At 40.8% G+C, this 19,341-nt stretch overlaps 2 protein-coding genes across 5 annotated transcripts in view; both read right to left on the bottom strand.

Moving 5' to 3' along the window:
* The window catches only part of l3mbtl1 (L3MBTL histone methyl-lysine binding protein 1), a 44,047-nt gene extending 34,800 nt beyond the window's left edge, over positions 1-9,247 (bottom strand). For both annotated transcript variants that reach the window (XM_082146010.1, XM_082146011.1), the window contains exons 1-4: positions 8,292-9,247; positions 6,814-6,971; positions 6,341-6,507; positions 5,123-5,249 (exon numbers count right to left, since the gene is read on the bottom strand). In XM_082146010.1, the coding sequence (XP_082002136.1) occupies positions 5,123-5,249; positions 6,341-6,507; positions 6,814-6,971; positions 8,292-8,425 (586 nt within the window). In that variant the 5' untranslated portion in view covers positions 8,426-9,247. The remainder of the gene's footprint in view (positions 1-5,122; positions 5,250-6,340; positions 6,508-6,813; positions 6,972-8,291) is intronic.
* Positions 9,248-9,392: 145 nt separating this feature from the next.
* Positions 9,393-19,126, bottom strand: LOC309481204 (uncharacterized protein). Of its 3 annotated transcripts, none has more exons than XM_082146038.1 (6): positions 18,898-19,126; positions 18,659-18,684; positions 18,009-18,161; positions 17,806-17,928; positions 16,792-16,818; positions 9,393-12,345 (listed from the first exon to the last, which is right to left on the bottom strand). In XM_082146038.1, exons 2-6 carry the CDS (start codon positions 18,663-18,665, stop codon positions 11,525-11,527), a joined length of 1,131 nt encoding a protein of 376 aa, XP_082002164.1. In that variant the 5' UTR covers positions 18,666-18,684; positions 18,898-19,126; the 3' UTR covers positions 9,393-11,524. The 3 variants fall into 3 exon arrangements, with proteins under 3 accessions (XP_082002164.1, XP_082002165.1, XP_082002163.1); XM_082146039.1 differs by having other exon boundaries at positions 18,659-18,686; positions 18,908-19,126; XM_082146037.1 differs by lacking the exons at positions 18,659-18,684; positions 18,898-19,126 and having other exon boundaries at positions 18,009-18,651.
* Positions 19,127-19,341: the final 215 nt, after the last annotated feature.

The following is a 19,341-nucleotide window of genomic DNA, read 5'->3' as shown; positions in this document are numbered from 1 at the left end:
ATGTCAAAGAGAGAGTAAGAATTGCAGCAGTTTCTGTTAAGGTCAACTCAGAGAAGCCAAAGAAACGCAAAAGTCCTAGAGAAGCCAGTTGTTCTTACTGTGGCAAGCACGGACATTTTGGAAAAGAATGTAGAAAAAACAAAAATAACTTAAGACAAGTTAACAAGGTTAACCAGCTTCTGCTTAGCCTGCTTGATATTCTGAAGCAGCCCCTCCCCTCCTCGTTAAACTCGTGGGGCAACTTGATACGGTGTTAACCATTTAGGCTGTGATTGCTTAATCTCCCCAGTAACTTACAACAAAGATGAAAGACTTATTTTTGTTTAATAGAACAAAAGGAAAGTGACTGTCACAGTCTTTGTTTGGGGGACATTCAGAAAACTCACAGCCTTAAATGTTATACCACAGAAATATTCCAGTCAGACCCCCATGCTCTATATGATGTCTTTTAAGACTGATGTTTCACTGGAGAATGGGAAGTGCCAATTTTCTCACACACTGTACAGTTGTTTCCCCTACAGGGATAGGATAGGACACATGGACCAGTGAGGAGCCCAGGAAGAACTGGAAGCAACAGGCTTTCGGGGGCCAACCCTGTGGTGAAGATTCCCTTATAGGCCCTTCCCAACCATAGTCCATCCTCACCTTACTGTTCCTTTTAGGTGTCTCAAATCAATTAAGAAACAGGGAAAGAATGAAACGACCACAGTAGACCCTGAAAACGATAGAACCATAGTGTTTAAACTGCTACAACCCTAGTGTTTGAAGAAATACTGCTCTGTTTTCTGTTTTCTTTCTTCCTCTGTACAGATACCACTTGATGGCTGTTCCGAGATCCATATGCAACGACCGTCTCACCTGCATATGAAGCCACAACCTCAAGAAGACAACTAGACCAACTGCTGAACGAACTATCCCAAAAGAAAAAAATACACAACGCAGAGACTTCACGGACCCTAATTGCATGTTTTGTTTCTGTGTCAGCATGCAATTACAGATGAACAACACAGATCATGCTTGTGCCTGTAACTTTTTCAAGTTACAAGAATGGACTTTTAAGTGTCTAAATTTGTATTTTGTGAGAGTTTTTAAGAACTCTCAAAGAGGGGACTGAAGGGTTACAAATTTAAGAATCTATTTCAGATATGCTTCCTTACATAACATCACGGTGAAGAATACTGATTTTAGCTTTTAAGGTTAAGATGTCAGCAAAGTTGCAATCTCTATTGTGTTTTAAATGAGTCAGATCACTGAGATTCTCACCTTTCGGAGCCCAGACATTGAATCGTTCACCTTTGTCTTTAATGGCTCTGGGATGGCCCTTGGAACCGGAGTTCCTGGCCAATATCAGCATTTGAATAGGTATGCTGATTAAATTGAGACTGCCGGTCTGGGGCGGTTCCTTAACCTGTATACTCATTTACATGCTTTGTTTGAATTTGTCTCCACCTTCAAAAGTCCCTCCTCCTAAAATGCCTATAAAGACACCATGTAAATGTATATACTTTAGATTATGTTGGACGAAACCGCAGCCGCGCTCAAATAAAGAAACTCTTCTGTTTGAACGTGATCCCAACTGTCTCCTGGTCTCTGCTTCGATAAAAGAAAACTTTACAACAAACCCATCTTCCCACTCTCTCTCCCTTTGTCCGAGCCGCACAAACTGCGCCGTTCTCAAGGGATATCAGAGCGGACGGTCACGAGCAATGTTCAGCACCCCGCGTGCCTCACTCACCGGCGAAAGGAGGAAGAGAGTGTTTTAGTCCCGCCGAGGCCGGACCATCCTCAAATTCTCACACATTTCTCAGTCCCCTCTAAGTTCAGGCGGCTGGAAATACTAATATTGCAGTAAACGAGCCTGTTATAATACACGCACGCCTGCAAACGAACGCCGACACAAAACATGACGCTCTCTTATATGCTTGCGCTAACCGATAGCTTATGTGTTCTCCCCCTGTGGCTCAGTGGCGGAACTTCGGGCTTTCGCGCTAGAGACCCATGTTCGAATCCGGCTCTGGCAGCAGATAAAAAATTATGCTGTTCGCTTCTCCGAGCTCGCGGCCAGCTTTCTTACATACAGAAAGCGAACCCGCCTCTCGCACCCTCCCGCTCAGGATGGCGCTTGTGTATTTATGAGCGTCTAAATATATGAGCCATCAAAGCATTTCGCTCTGTCAGTCCCCTTAAAAAGGCGACTGCAGATGTGTATTTTGCAGCCAACGAGCGCGTTGTACAACCCGCTCGCCTGCACCCAAACACCGTCTTTACGGCACCCCAGAGAAATTTCATAAGAGTACAATTCTGGTTATCCGGCTCGCGCCGATGGTGTCCTGAGTGTAGAAAATGTGCCCGCTTCCCAGCGTTCACCCCTACACACAAGCACGGTTCCCCCTATGTCATTTACTCATGCAGAGCCCACTCTAGAGCTGGCATATGCCGCTCGAGTGTTAAATGTAGGAAATGTGCCCACAGAACAGTGCCCACACATACTCACTGCCCGCTCTGCTACACTTTTATCCCAGGGGACGGAACCTTAATGCCACATACCGGCCGTGTTGTTGAACGTAAGCCCTGTGCCCGCACACGAGCGCTCACACTTACTGATAAACACTGTATCCCCGACGACGCTCACGCGTCCCGCTTTTCTCGCCACAGAATGTTCTCCGTCCAAAGTGATCGAGTCATTGAGTGTAAACCGGCCAGCTATCGCTGTCAGCAAGCCGCCGTATTCAGGCATCGAGAGCGTGCGCGCCGCACCGATACCTCTGATACAGGTTCTCGACCCCACGCAGTGCGGTGATCGGAACCCAGAGGCCATTCTACCCCTAGCTATACATGCAAAAGCATGGGAAGCGATTCCGGGCGTGTCAGAATGGGTGCTGAATACTGTAAGCAGGGCTATTACTGCAGTTCGCTCGCCGTCCCACGTGCTTTCGAGCACGGACCGGGACGAGAGTGAATTTGGAAGTAGCACACCTACTTCATGCAGAAATAGCAAAGCTGCTGTGCAAGGGGGCATTAGAACCGGTACATCCTTCTCTGAGCGAGTCAGGCTTGTACAGCCGTTACTTCCTCGTGCCCAAGAAGGACGGAGCTCTCAGACCTATCTTAGATCTGAGATATTTGAACAAAGCTCTCATGAGGCGACCGTTCAAAATGCTCACGACCAGACAATCCTCGCGCAAATTCGCCCGAGGGACTGGTTTATTTCTCTCGATCTGAAAGACGCATACTTTCAGATCCAGATTATACCCCGTCACAGGCCATTCTTGAGATTCGCATTCGACGGTCAGGTATATCAGTACACCGTCCTCCCATTCAGCCTGTCTTTAGCACCCCGTATATTCACGAAGTGCATGGACGCGGCTCTCGCTCCCCTGAGAAGTGAAGGTATGCGGATTTTGAACTATTTGGACGACTGGCTGATTTTAGCGCAGTCAGAGATGGAAATTATATCTCTCACAGGACAGTGCTTCTCAGCCATCTGGAAAGCCTGGGTCTCATGGTCTACTTGACCAAGAGCTCATTACTGCCCAGTCAGTCAGCCTCTTTTTTGGGTTTAGAACTGGACTCTGTGGCAATGACGGCCCGGCTGTCGACACAGCGCGCGCGCCGTGGTCAACGCCTGGAATTCTTTCCAGAATGGGCAGCGCCGTACCTCTAAAACATTTCAGAGGATGCTGGGCTGTATGGCATCAGCTGCAGCAGTACTTCAGCTGGGTCTATTGCGTATGCGCCCGCTGCAACGCTGGTTGAACGCTCGAGTGCCTCACCGAGCCTGGGCGTCCGGCGGCATACGAATCAGAGTGACTCAGAGCTGCGTTTCAGCACTGAGACCCTGGTTAGCGGCCGACTGGTACCAGCGGGGAGTGACAATGGGAGCCATCTCGCACCGAAAAGTTATCTCGACGGACGCCTCCAACTTAGGTTGGGGCGCTCTTTTCGAGGGCAGACCGGTTTTTGGCCTGTGATCAGACCAGGAGAAATGCCTCCATATAAACTGTTTGGAGATGATAACGGTCGAGAACAGCTATATGGGGATGATTAGGAGGCAATGATGGACAGAGGCCACTGGGCAAATTTGGCCAGGATGCCGGGGTAACACCCCTACTCTTTTTCGAAGGACATCCAGGGATTTTTAATGACCACAGAGAGTCAGGACCTCGGTTTTACGTCTCATCCGAAGGATGACGAATAAATACCACAAAGTAATTTTCTACAGCTTTAGAAACTGCATGGTCATTTTTATAGTGGTGGTGCTGTGTGTACTGAAACCCTTTTTGTGTACAGTTTACCTCATGTTGCACTCGAATTCAAACGAGTCAAGCGACTTGTGTTGTTTATCGCTTCAATAGAGTGGCGAAAGTGCCAAGCGAGTTCGTCAGTGCTGTGCCTGAGTACTGGATGCGCACACGGTTTAACCGTTTCAACCGTTTCAAGAAGAAAGCCCTGTCTAGGTGCTGCCAAGTATGTTTGTGTCAAGACATTCCTTGGTCCAGTTGTTTGATAAGTGAGAGATTATACTGTATGAAGTTGCAATAAACGCTTTAAGAATATGAACAAATATATCGCAGAGGATGATTTAGGATATTTTATTCTGTTGCACGATGACGACACGGGTTGATATTTGGTTGACTAATCAGTGGAAAGGGGCATTTTGTTCGAACCCACATGTGAAAACGAATGATCAAACTGTTTTTCCATTTACTACCCCTGAACCTAAAAACGATAAAAACTAAAATCAATCCAAGTTCTTGGGAAAAAACAAATAAAGGTGCAGTTTTATAGTTTCTGCTTATTTCATGTCAAATTGAAAAACAAAGTAACAAAGTGTACACAGGACCATTTTGATGTGCAAAAAAAAAAAAAATCCTTGGATGGAAACTTGTGTGTTTGGTTGTGGGTCCTAATAAAGAGACTAGCCAACTGTTAAGTAGCTACATTTTATATATTTGTCAAACCCAATTTGTATCCATTTTTGGCTCCTTGATAGTGTAAGTTATGGGGCCTGACTGACTATACTTCCATTTATAAAAATCTATAATTGACAGCCAGACTTCAAAACATCATAAAGCCATGAGCTAAAGATGTAATAATCCAGAGGCATCTAATGAATAATTACCTGATTTTTCACCCTGTTTGAGCTCCATATCAGCTGATTTTGTCTGAACTCCTCCGGTGGTCAGGTTAGCAGAGCCTATTTTCCCTTCACTGATCACTTCCAGCGAACCAGTATCACTAACACATAGCTGCAAAAAGTAGAATAGTGTTACTGTTATTCAGTAATAAAAAGTAATATACAGTGCCTTCAGGAAGCATTCGACACACTAAATGATTATGTGTATATAAAGTAAAAATAATATTTTTTCCACTCTAGTGATAAAAACAAAAGACTAGCCATCACTGAAATTCTTCAACTGGTGAGAGAGTGACCTCCAGATTATTCTTTATTATTATTCTGGATCTGTCTGCAGCTTTTGACAATTTAAATCACAAGATCTACCCTCTCCATACTGCTCATCATGGGAACGGCACTCCACTGGCTTGGTACTAGGACAGACAGATCCTTCAGGGTATCTTGGAGGCGAACAGTTTGGCTAACCTATGGGGTGCCTTAGGGTTCAGTGTTTTGATTTAACACCATTGTATCAGGTTTCTTGTTCAAACATGATTGTTTTATGTTAAACTGACTTAAAATGGTTACTCTTTGGCTTAACTTGATGTTTTCATGGTGAAAGGAACATGTTCCAATTAAGTAACTCGATCAAATATATGGACACCGGATTTCCACTTCCCATCATGCTTTGTACAGGGCTGGAGAGGGAGAGTAAATGTTGAAATAAAGAGTTATTTTCTGCATGTTTAGCAAGATGAGCAAACAGGGAGACTTAATATTATTGTGATATTTAAAAGAGTTTCTGTTATGTCAATGTTTTTTTTTTTGGGTGGGGGGTCCATTGTGGTGAAGTGTCGACTGTGTGTTTCGGTTGAGGACCTGCTAACAAGAATTCAATTAAGCTCATTAAGCTCAGATGTAGCTGCTTTGCACTTCAGGGCTGGTTTCTGAACATGAATAACTCAAAAGCTTGTTGCCGTCAAGATCAGCATGGATGGATTTCTCTCCAAGCTTAATGAAATTTTGTGTACTGGCATTACACAAAGGCTACTAGAAAGGCCCTGCAAGACCAGTTATGAGATGCCTTCACACACTGTGGTAAACCAGAAAATCTTCCAAGATGCTGATCAGCACGTCACTTCAAACCCTTGAGCACATGACCCTCAAACTGACTGAAGACAGCTTTCCGGAGTCTTAAAACAAGTAGAACAATGTTCTGCTCACCTTCAGATTGCTCCCAGGGAGGATCGCGACTCCGTCCTTCCAGCCCAGAACATGGACAATAGTCCCTCCAACCTGAGCAGGAAGTGATGCGGCCTCCAGTTCACTGCCTTTAATCGCCCTGATTGCATTTTGAGGAATTTCCACTTTTGGCAACGAATGAGCAGAAGCTATGGGGAAAAAGAAAATTGCTCTAAAAGTAGGCCTGAAAATAGATTTTATGTTCATGCCAGTTTCATCAACAATGTTTAACTCTTTTATTTGGAGTTCTAAACAATAGTTTAGTAAGATTTAATTCAGTCAATCAAACTGCAAGAAAATATAAACAGCTGATCAATTCTCAAGCTCAAACCCTCTACCTTGGACAGCCACATTTGTTTACTTTTTTAGTCATGTTTTAAAAGAGAAAACATATTCAAAACAATATTTTTTAAAGTTTTAATGTCATTAATCAATTATGTTAATTATCTAGGTACCTGGAAAAATAATAGCGGTAGTATCGTGGGGTTTGAGGCGATGCGAGGAACTGTCAGTGTGAGCGTGAGGGACGCTGCTTTCAGGAGGAGCGTCTGCGTCGTGTGGCGGGACGTCCAGCTCTGCTTTGGCACTCATAGCAAGACTCTCCTCAGTACCACTAACCAGAGAGAAATAAGGACATCATGTAGTTATTTAGCAACGGTATGTAGGGTATATGCAGTGTTCGGTAAGTTACTTACCGGTTAAAACCAATCAATTATCTTCAACGGTGTAATTAGATTACTGTACTAATTACTCTCTCTAAAATTGCATTACTCACTAATTACATCCTAAATCCCATATTCATCTGAAGTATATGAAACGGCTCTTTTAATTCTTTCAAATAAATAATATAAAATTGCATAAATTATTCTTGATCTGACCAAAGTATTTAAAGGGAGAAGGTTAGATTAAAAACATACATTTTATGTTAAATTTTGATGTTAAATCCACTATTGTTTTATATAGAATTATTGTATGTCTTTACAGTATTTAATGCAATTGCATCAGAAGAACTCATTAAATTACAGAAAAATTAAGAGTTACTCATTACTTTTCTTTTCCAAGGGAAACGTATTTAAATTACTGTTATTAATTACTTAGTCTTTATTTTTTTTACAAATGATATTAATAGTTATGACAGTACATAGTTAAAATGCTGCTGTTTATCAGAAGTTTTAATAGGAATACGATGAGTCATTTAAAAGGATATTTCTGTAATTTCTTCACAAAAGTGAAACATGATAACAAAGATGAAGCACAAATGATGATAATGCTCAAGCCAAATTGATGCACAAGACAATTAACTGATGGTTATTATGATAGAGATGCATAATCCATAATCTGACAGTGTTGATCATGCATAATTCATAATGGTGGTGATGATGATGATGAAGCATAAGTGATGGTCTTAATGCTCAACAAATAAATCGATGGTGATGATTAGGTATAATGCATGAACTGATGGTGATGATGCTCAAACCATAAAGAGATAGTGGTAGGGATGTGATGGAATAATCAATTCCCATTCAAAAAGCATAATTTCCAGCGCATCCTCTCAGCTCCCAAAATAGTCTTGACTCCAGCAGTGTAAAATGGCGCTGTGGTCAGTGAACTAAAGTAGGCGAACCACTGAACCATTCATTACTCCATCCCGATCTCGCTTTCTGAGGAGCATCCGATCCCCGTGCGTTTAGGAGGAAAACACAGATGCACACTGTTGAAATAGTGTTTTCATTTCATGGCAACCTCAGAGCTTAATTGCTAATTATAGGGGGTTATTTAATCATTTTATTAAGGAAAATGCGATAAAACGCGCGTCATTATAAGTGTCCATATATGTATGCCAAGCAACATTTTTATATTTCGATCGTGTCTTAATAGCATGACATGAATTGTGCGTAATGTGAAGGCGATAAGATAATGAATTTATTCTCACCAGTGCTGGTCTTGCTCGGGAGGAATATGATCTGCGCATGCGCGCATCATAAGCGCACAATCCTCTGATGTTTGAAAGTGTTGCATTCTACACCATTTCACACGCGATAGTGTGTGTGTGTGTGTGAGACACATCTCTAGTGCTGATTCTACTCAACACTAATCTAAAAACATCTTTAAAACATTTTATCTTTTTGTAAAGGATTAGCTAAAAACAAAACAAAAAACGTTTGCCCTATATAGTCAAAGCAACATGTATTCAGACACCTTCATAATTTCTCACATTATCACAGTTTATTCGCTATAGTTTTGAAAATGGTAATAAAATATGACAAGATCAGTTGATATTTCACTGGTTTTGTCCATCTTCTGTTAGACTGTCTCACAGATGAATCATGTTGAATATCTGTCAGCTGTTAAATTTAACCACACAATTAGATAATACCAATTTAGGTCAAACAATTACCAACTAATGCTTCATTTTGTTCAGTCTGTGGAGTAAAAAGGTCGCATTAGCAATTAAAGAAAAACTCTTCAGCAAAACTTGGTCAAGTCAAAGTGTCTGAAAAATTTTTGGACCCAAATTTTTATAAATGTTACTGGTAGTCACTGTATGAAGAATATTTGGGTATAATATGTCACAGTTTACTTTATTTTGCTCTCTTCGCTTACATAAATGAACTATAGTGTCCTGCACACACTAGTAAAAAATATATATATATCTGGATCTGGTGACGAATTTATGGTTTGACTGTATGTAATTAATAACATTACAAAAGACAGACTTTGCACCAATTGAATAATTTCCTGAAATATATATATTCAAATATACATAAAAGTAAATGAATGACCTTCACTGTCACTGAATTACAATATAACAGTCATGATTTCTTGTTTTAATTAAGTGATTGTTACCTCGAAGTGGGAAAGTAAAATATCTTCAGACATCACGTGAATGAGAAACAAAGTTAAATCGACACAACTTAAATGTCCTCTTAGTGGAAGTTAATTCGTGATCCGTTCTCCATCCTGATCCTGCTTTTGAACTTACCTTGAACCAGAAGAATATACTGCATAACCTTGAGCATCCACTGAGCCTGTACTCCTTCAATGTCTTTATTATAGACTTTGCTGTCCAAATATAGATAAACATGCAAAGTAAAATCTTAATACTGAACATCATTTACATATAGTAGTGTAAAACCTGACCAAACATAACCAGGGCATTTATAAACTCACCAAAGTTCAGTGCATCTTTGCTTTGTATAAATCGCTCGTTAGATCTGTCGCATGAGATTATGTCACGTAATGCTCAGGATTTAGAAGGCCTAGATTTGGAGTTTACTGTTATTGTTATTGGACTTGGCCTTGAAAGTATGACCACACATTTTGCTCACAAATTGTGTGTAATCAGATTTAAATGTCATTAGGGTTTGATCTGAGCAAATCTCATAAAAACCTTTTTATAAATACAAATTATATAAAATGTACAAATATAACACACACTATCAGTCAAAAGTTTTGGATCGGTACGATTTTTTTATGTTTTTAAAATTGCACAACGATTTTCAATATTGATAATAATAATGAATGTTTTTTGAGCATCGAATCAATGATTTGTGAAGGATCATGTGACACTGAAGACTGGAGTAATGATGCTGAAAATTCAGCTTTGATCACAGGAATAAAATTACAGTTTAAAATATATTAAAACAGAACTTTTTTGTTTTGTATGTTTAATCAAATAAATGCAGCCTTGGTGAGCAGAAGAGACTTACTTTAAAACATTAAACATCTTACTGATCTAAAACGTTTGACTGGTAGTGTAAGGAAACGAGTGTAGCTACATCATAAACAGCACAGGACATGAGCCAATATAAAGGGTGTATGGCCAGTGCTTTTGATTTGAAGTTCACTGAAATTGTTATTGGACTTGGCCTTGAAAGCATGACCACACATTTCGCTCACACAAATTGTGTGTAATCAGATTTAAATGTCATTAGGGTTTTAAATCTCATAAAAACCTTTTTAACCACAAATATAACATATATTAAAGGGTTAGTTCACCAAAAAATGAAAACTAGCCCATGATTTACCATCCTAGGTGTAAATTACTTTCTTCTTTCAGATGAACACAATCAGAGTTTTATTAAAAAAAATGTCTGGTTCTTACAAGCTTTATAATGGGAGTCAAGGGGTATATTTTTTTGGAAGTCCATCAGAGCACATCTATCCATCATAAAAGTGCTTGAAACAGCTCTGTGGGGGTTAATAAAGGCCTTCTGAAGTGAAGCCATGCGTTCGTGTAAGAAAAATATCCATATTTAAAACTGTATCGACTAAAATAACCAGCATCCGGCAGACGGCCGTAACACTTGATGACGATATATGACGTAGACGTAGGAGTAGTGTAAGCTTTGACACCTCTCACTGTTCAAACACACAGGGCTGGGCAACCGCGCTCGTCATTGCGTTGTGCGTCAAGTTCAAGTGTTAAGGTCCTTGCACACTGAGGCCGAAATTCACATCTGAAATGTTTGCGCGTTAAAAAGACCTCATGTTATGTCAATCACGCTTACACACTGTCTCTATTTCTGTGTTTTTGCATCCATAGCAAGCATTTTCACAATTTAGAGCCACCGAATCACGAATACGGAAAAACGCATGCGAAAATGTCGGACTCAGTGTGTAAGGACCTTTACTCTTGTGGCGTAAGTCGACTTGTGTACTGCCGGAAGAGTCTGCCGGAAGATAGTTATTTTAGTCGATAAAGATTTAAATATGTATATTGTTCTTACACCAACGCATTACTTTGCGTCAGAAGGCCGTTATTAACCCCCAGGAGTTGTATGGATTACGTTTATGATGGATAGATGCACTTTTATGATGGATATCATGCACTTTTATGATGGATATCATGCACTTTTATGATGGATATCATGCACTTTGATGGACTTCCAAAAACAAAAACCCATTCACTCCCATTATAAAGCTTGGAAGATACAAGCCATCATATAGTCATATACACCTAGCATGGCTTCAGGGTGAGTAAATCATGGGCTAATTAAAATTTTTGGGTGAACTATCCCTTTAAGAAATTGAGTGTAGCAACATCATAAACATAGCACAGTACAAGAGTTTTTACGAACCAACCGTAACAAAATACGAGGGTATGGCCAGTGCTTTTATTGGCTGGAGACACAGAGACTGTCGTGTAGTTGTGACTGAGACTGACTAGCAGATGTCCTCCCCCTCCTCTGGACACAGTTTAACCCCGTCCTCCTCCTCCAGCACCTCCACACCATCAGCGCTCATATCCAGGGCATTTCCCAACAGCTCGGGACGCTCCTGGAACAGCCACCACATGGACAAACATTTGTGTACACAGCGGCTTCTCCTGAATTCACATAGACACTTCCAGCTGCCGGACCTGGTGTCGAACGAGACGCGCGTCCTCCCAAACTGACACCATTTGTCCTTAAAGCCGGTGTACACGGAGAAGTACACGCATCTCTCGGAGAGCTCGTGCTCCCCCCAAAAAACAGGGTACACACAATCGACCCCGTCCAAATCCGCCCTGGTGTGTATCTCCTGGCACTGCTGTGTGTGTGGGCTGGACAGCAGGTGTCTGCGGGTCATGTCCTCCAGAGAGCGCACACACAGCGGAGGAGGGGGGGTGTAGGGTCGAGCGTGGCTCGTTCTCATCAGGTGACGGCACTCTCGCCCTGGGTTTCCTCTCTGCGCCTGCGCTTTCATGAAATCCCAGCATTCCTCCAGCTCACAGAGCAGAATCTGTAAGGAGAAGGACTTTCGGACATGAACGGGCACTCGTGGTCCATGCGGGTCCTTGGGTGTGACATAGATGGCGTTTTTGGCATCTACGCATAACATGGGCTGCTGGTCCTGGCAGTGCTGGAGCCTCTCGTGCCGTCTCAGGTTCGATGTGGTGGTGAAGTGGACTCCACACTTCTGGCATGATGACTTGTTCCCTGTTGTCCCGTCGTCAGTGTCTGTTTGCAGGGTCTCCAACAGGACTGTTGTAGGTTGTAGCTCAACTGGAAAAGGGGAAAATAGGTTAGACCAGGGGTGTTTGTCCAACCCTGCTTCTGGAGGGACAATGGGTCTCATTCACTAATAATTGCTTGGATTATTTCGTATTTGTACGCGCAGGAGAACTTCTCACAAAAAATCTCCGCCTACTTCACAATACGTTCGTACGCACGTGAATTTGTTCTTAAAGGGGTCATTGGATGCTCATTTTCCACAAGTTGGTGTGATTCTTTAGGGTCTTCATGTAATGTTTGTAACATACTTTGGTTAAAATGACCTCAATGGTTGTGTAAAACAACACCCGTTTACCTCCTCAAAAACAGCTCTGTTCACAGCGACCCGTTTCGGTGCATGTCTCTTTAAATGATAATGAGCAACTGCTCATCACCCTCCCAATTGCAGATGCAATTAATTTGTATCATTTAAGAATTTCATTATACAGTTATTAGGACTGGGCAACGATTAATCGCATCCAAAATAAAAGTTTGTGTTTACATAATATATGTGTGTGTACTGTGTATAATTAATTTGTATAAATAAATACACACACATATGCATGTATATGTGCATGTATGCCTCGGCACGGCAAAGTGCGGATGAATCCAGTGTTTTGAGGAGAATGTGCGGCTGTCAGTCACCGCGCTCGTGTGGATACTGGCATTCGCAATCACAGATTCCACTTTTTGGAAGTATGACCAACATAAGAGTTTTCACCGGAAAATGTCGTCTGAAGAAACAATATCCACTTTTGTTCTGACCAACTAAGGGGAAAAAAGCTTATCATATCACGTCAAACCGTGCAAATTATACTTAGTTCTCAAATTGTTAATGTTAACAACATCAGCATTGCGTGACTACATTTCATACCCTTCCGATATTATCCTTGTTTTCGCACGGGCCGGTTGCAGTCTCTTTTTTTCTCCGAAGTCTTTCGCGTTTGTTCGGGTGAATCTCTAGTTGTCACTGGTGATTGTCGTTTGAACCTTTCTGGATCCGCCATCAAATTGATCAGTTTAATCATATCAAGTGTGTGAGAAAAGGCTATAAATCTCCTCCTCCAACATCCTCACACTCATAGCCGACTAGCCGAGACTCTTCTTTATGTGGACAGATGTGACGTAATGACGCAAAGACATGCTCGAATTTCCCTCGGAAATCCACCAGTACCACTGGAGTTAAAAACATTATTACAAGCTTACCGTTTTGAATCGAGCTACGGCAAGCAGAGAGTTTTGAACACTGGCTGGTTATGTACTTGCTCAAAAATTTATTTGGGATAATTTAAAATTTTTGGTTTCAGTTGTTCCTATATTTTTTTTCATAAATTTAGAATAAATTTGATTACGAAATTTTTGGTGAATCGTGATTTGTTCTTAAAATCGTTCGTACGCACATTTCACGCACATATTTGTGCGTCTGTACTCTTAGTGAACGAGACTCAGGCTGAATCCGAAATCGCCCCGAAATCAAATAGGGTGTTATTTGAGTGGACAGCCATTTGTAGTGGTGTCCAAAACCATAGTGGACATTATTGAGTGAACTCATTCAATCCCACAATGCACTGCAATAACGAGTGTACAACCGATGTACGCTCAAAGGCTGCCCGAATTCGCTCACTCGTTTTTTTCATCCACTCCTTCAAGTGAACAGTATTAGTGGACTAACATAGGGAATAGTGAATGAGGGTTTAGGGGGCGATTTCGGATTCAGCCCCACTGTCCTGCAAAGTTGAGCTCCAACCCCAATGAAGCAGCCAATCAAAGTGTTACTAGGCTCACTAGAGACTTCATGCAGGTGTGTTGAGGCGAGCTGGAGCTAATCTCTGCAGGACTGAGTTTGGACACCATAGGCTTAGATGAATTGCAATTTGGGAATGTCTGTGTCTGAAAGCAGAGTAATGCTCGATGATCAGGCAGTATGATGAGGGAGGATCAAGACATGTCTAAATAAAACATCGTCTCCACCTCGATGCCTCCGTCTGGTCTGTCAATTTCTGTTTTCCTCCCCAACCTTCAATTACATTTATTCAGAAATAAGCTTTGCAGTGATTAAATATTCACTTGGATATCTCTACAAAGAATCTGCTCTAGATCATGAGACGTGTTCATTACGATGACTTGGAAGCTGGTCTGAAATCAGTCTCATTAAAGGCACACTGTGTTACTTTTCGCCACTAGAGGTCGTTTATTCAAAACAAAGGCGAGGCTTGATGACGCCTTGATTTGGAGGGATCATGGGATTGGTTTTCTTCACCTCTAAAGCCGGTGGAGAGTACAATAAAAATAAATCATATTCAAGGATGACCGGTAATGTATTCAAGGTTTGTTTAACGTTATGAAGCTCCTGGAGCGAAACGAGGCCGAGAGCAGTGGAGCTTTTATCATGTGCAGACGCCGGTCTGGTAAATATGCCACTCGCGGTAAATCCAGGAAACGAGATTTAAACAATAAGACTAACTGTGTTGAGTTTATAACAATGATTAGCTTTCTTGTCGACGAATGCATCCAAACAGTTGCTCACCTGTCACATTAAAACACATAATATATTAAAGCGTCTTTGGTGTTTCCATGGTTTCTACAGAATAAAACTGGAAATCGAGGGTAGCGTGGGTATGATGTCATTGATAGGCCACGCACGGTCCGTGTCCTGGTAAACGGCTTATTTCTCTGGATTTAAACATTCTTGGAAACATTTGGGATAATATAAGTACACAAATAAAAAAATATATAACACTGATCATAGTGTGCCTTTAACCTCGTGTCTCCCACCGGAAGCGACCGCGCAGCAACAGCTCGAGTCTCTACACTGGACGCCACAAGGAAGCCGTTGCTAATCCATTTGTTCAGAAGCTGCTTGAGCGCTTGAAATTCATCAGAAACAGAGCGGATCATTAGTTTACTGTTGGGGATTTGTCTTGTCTCACAGCATCACTGATTATAATGGGTTCAGTTGACTTGTCAGATCGCACCGCTCACGTCCGGTGTGGTGGACACTGTAAGCTGCGCTCATTCACATTAATCAAATGTCACAGGCAAAGAAAGGTCCATTGTGGCAATGTATGAAGCACAAGAAGTCACTTTCTGTGACAGCAGCTTTCTGTTGCTCAACGCACTGAATTTCTTCAGTGATGATGACTTCTCTTCTCTGATGACGAGGGCGGGGCAACCTGTCACTCACATCAGATCAGCCAATAGCAAACCACAACAGTCCAATCAATTCCCCATGGACAAAAACAAGCCCCGCCTACATTTGTTCTTCTTCCAGAAGCCGTTTCAAACGGATATACGGCACAATTGACCGTTCGCAAAGACCCGCCCCCTTTAGTTAACGTTGCTATGTCCGACAAGCCACGGCGCTCTCACGCCACACGTTCTCACGCAGTGAAAAACACATTGCGGAGCAGAGAGGACACTGACAACGCACCGACAGACAGGACAGACCAGGGTACTTTTGGGTTACTTTTTATATGAAGCAAAATTTCAACTTTTACAAATTTGGTCCATTTTTAACAAAATTTAAACAATAAATACCGTTTTGTGGCTCTTTAATGCGTCAAGAAAATGCGCCTAAGTTAAAGCTGCCCGTGAACCGATCATCTCTTCCTTTTAGTTCATTTATAGCATCAAGTAAACATGAATGAACATCAGAAGGAATGTTGTTTTAAAGCAGCACTCAGTAGCTTCGGGACTTCTTCGCTGTATTCTCGCTTTTTGCTCGCAGGTTTCTCTCTAGAGCTCCCCCCACAGCTTCGGAATAGATATTTGACAACACTGTTGTAAAAACTCGTTGGTGATTCTCAGACACCAGAGGTTATAGATCAACGACATCAAAGCAGAAGGGACATTCTTTAAAACGTCTTCTTCATTCGGGTTCGGACAGCGTGAGGGAGCGCAATAATGACAGCATTTTAGCAGATTTCTTTTGGCCGTAAAGCAATTGTTTACATCGCGAGACCTGATATCACGCGAGACTTCCTGAAGCGGCGGCCGGCGGCCCGCCGGCTCAAAGTTGCAAGTGCGTATTTTCCGCTCACGGGAACCAGGGGGGTGCGAAACGACCACCATTCAACCCGAAATAAGTAATATCACCATTCCAATGACTCCGAAGCTGTTCAGTTAAGGTAAAAAAAGTTACTTAGTTCACCTTTAACCGTGGAAAAACGTCAGTACACACCGTTTTTCAAGTTCAAATCCTCCAATGTTAATCTACTAACTCTCCTGACCGATTTGTCGGACAAAAATGGCGGATTCGGCGGATGGCGGGTCATGATTGGTCAGATCGCCTGTCAATCAAACTCCCTGCGAAGGGTCAATTAAGAAGAAAAGACTTCCGCTCAATGCCCACTTTTAGTCACTACTGAACGACAGTAGCAGTTGCTGTGGTTTTGGAAACAGCCATTAATTCAATCAATGGATAAACGTAACTGAAAATGATTAAATGCCATTTCTCACCTGTGGATTTGTCTGTCATCTCAACACCTGCAATTGCATGAAACAGATCAGAATTGAAGGATGTTAATAACTGCAGACTTATTACTCAGAACAAAGAAATGACAAAAACAAAGCTCAGTCACAATCAAGGGAGTTATAGTTATACACAGTCAAACCAAAAATTATTCAGACACCAGGTATAATTTGATTAATCTTTTTGTGTGCAGGACACTATAGTTCATTTATGTAAGCGAGGAGAGCAAAATAAAGTAAACTGTGAGATATTATACCCCAAAATTCTTCATACAGTGACTACCAGTAACATTTATAAAAATTTGGGACCAAAAATTATTCAGACACTTTGACTTGACCAAGTTTTGCTGAAGAGTTTTTCTTTAATTGCTAATGCGACCTTTTTACACACAGACTGAACAAAATGAAGCATTGCTTGATAATTGTTTGACCTAAATGGGTATTATATAATTGTGTAGTTAAATTGAACAGCTGACAGATACTCAACATGATTCATGTGTGAGACAGTCTAACAGAAGATGGACAAAACCAGTCAAATATCAACTGATCTCGTCATATTTTATTACCATTTTCAAAACTATAGCGAACAAAACTGTGATAATGTGAGAAATGTTGAAGGTGTCTGAATACATGTTGCTTTGACTGTATATTGAAGGAAAAATATCCTTTCAGCGTACATCTTAACTCAATTCAATAATGTTTAAACACATCCCAGAATGCAATGATAGCGAACAGAGCTGGAATCTAGACAGAGATGGCCAGTGTAGTTGATAAACTTAAATCTTAAAAAGTTTGCTTTTATTCTATAATAGGGACAAGGACAACACCAATAATGATAAACAAGTAGATCCAAACTTATGAAAACAAAATATAAACATTTGTTTACACCAAAAATTCATGCCATTCAATTCATTTTAAATCATACAATATATTGAGTAAAAGGGCAGTAATTCCACTCCTATAACATAATTCTATACGAAATGTATTTAAATAGGCACAAACCATGGTTGGTAATATGGATTTTGTAATCCTTTGTCCTTTGCAGTATTTTCATGCACATTGGGCAATGCCAGTGGCTCCGGCCATGGCCTCCATCAGCACAATAACAGGGGATAGAGAACTTCCCTGTCACAAACAACAGACAGCGTTAGAGCTACAGAACATCATCTCTGCACAACACAACTACTGAGGAAGTGTTCAATTACCAATGCCAGAATCTTTATAGTATATAGCAAATCTGAGATGTCTTTTTTTGAGGTGATGTTTAGATGCAGTAACTGGATTCCTACAGTAGAGACAGTCGAGGTCCTTCATCACACTGAAAAGCTCCTCTTCATCAACAAACACAAAGATTCTCTCTGTGAACAAAAAGAGTGACAAAAACAACATGAAATGCGAGCTTTAAAGAACCATCTCCACTGCATATGGATCAAGTTTCCCACAAGTTGCTTAAGATAACAAAGAAACTGTGTTGCATTAATAATATGTATATTTCTTTTTGCTGCCGTTGCCTCAATTGCCATCCAAATTAACTTATGTTTTTAAAACAATGCAGTAGCTTTACAATTCACGTTTGAGGCAAGACTGCGGTTTACTAAAGTAATGTTAACCAGATTAGGGAATTCTTGAGAGAACCAATGGAAATTTTTTTTCAGTTTTAGGACTACAAAATTAACAAACTCATTTGAAGTCTATATACACACATATACTTCATATGCATTGCATGCTCATCCTTTGCTTGTAAATACAAACATAGGAGCTTCATAATACATGTTTTGAATCTGCATATAATTACAGTCAATCTTGTGAACCATCATCTTATTATAGAAGTTTTTATTAAATGCATTACACTCACCTGTCATGACTATTTACTTCCAGAGCCTAAAATATATACATATAAAATAGAATTAATAGCAAACACCAAAGACTATCCAATTGTAATTTAATTAAAGATTGTGAAAGCTTCTTACAGTTCATTTAAAATTAATACATTTATTTTACAGTAGGAACAATAACTATGGCATTTCAGTGTAAACTATGGTTACCATGGTGATTTTGATAAGGTAATAACCAGTTTAATACACAAAGACATACCTACTGATCTGCCACAAACAGATGGTGTGGATGTACTGCAGTCAAACCTCTGCCCGTTCTCTCGATACACACTACAGTCTATAAGGATCATATCACACCTTCAAGCAGACCAATCGATCGCGGTTTAAAAAGCTTTTTATTAATAAAAAAAAACAAAAAAACAAGATGGCTGAGCTGCTTGCTTTGCGCACATGTATGACGCCAGATCACGTGGTTGTCGCATTTTGAAAGACGTAGAGCTGTCAACCCCATGGACATAATACATACATTTTAAAAACGGTTAATATTGTTTGTACAATACCTATTTTGTATGTAAATTTGTCTATTTCTCAATAAAAATTAAATAAAATAAAAAATACATATTATTTATAATGTCTGGTCAACACTGCTGTAAACTACACCACCTGCTGATTGCCCCGGATTTTTAAATGTTAATAAAACTAT

The sequence above is a fragment of the Leuciscus leuciscus genome, assembly GCF_965113295.1.
Source record: "Leuciscus leuciscus genome assembly, chromosome: 18".
NCBI lineage: Eukaryota > Metazoa > Chordata > Actinopteri > Cypriniformes > Leuciscidae > Leuciscus > Leuciscus leuciscus.
Note: the sequence above shows the minus strand (reverse complement) of the source record. Positions and strands in the feature narration are given on the sequence as shown.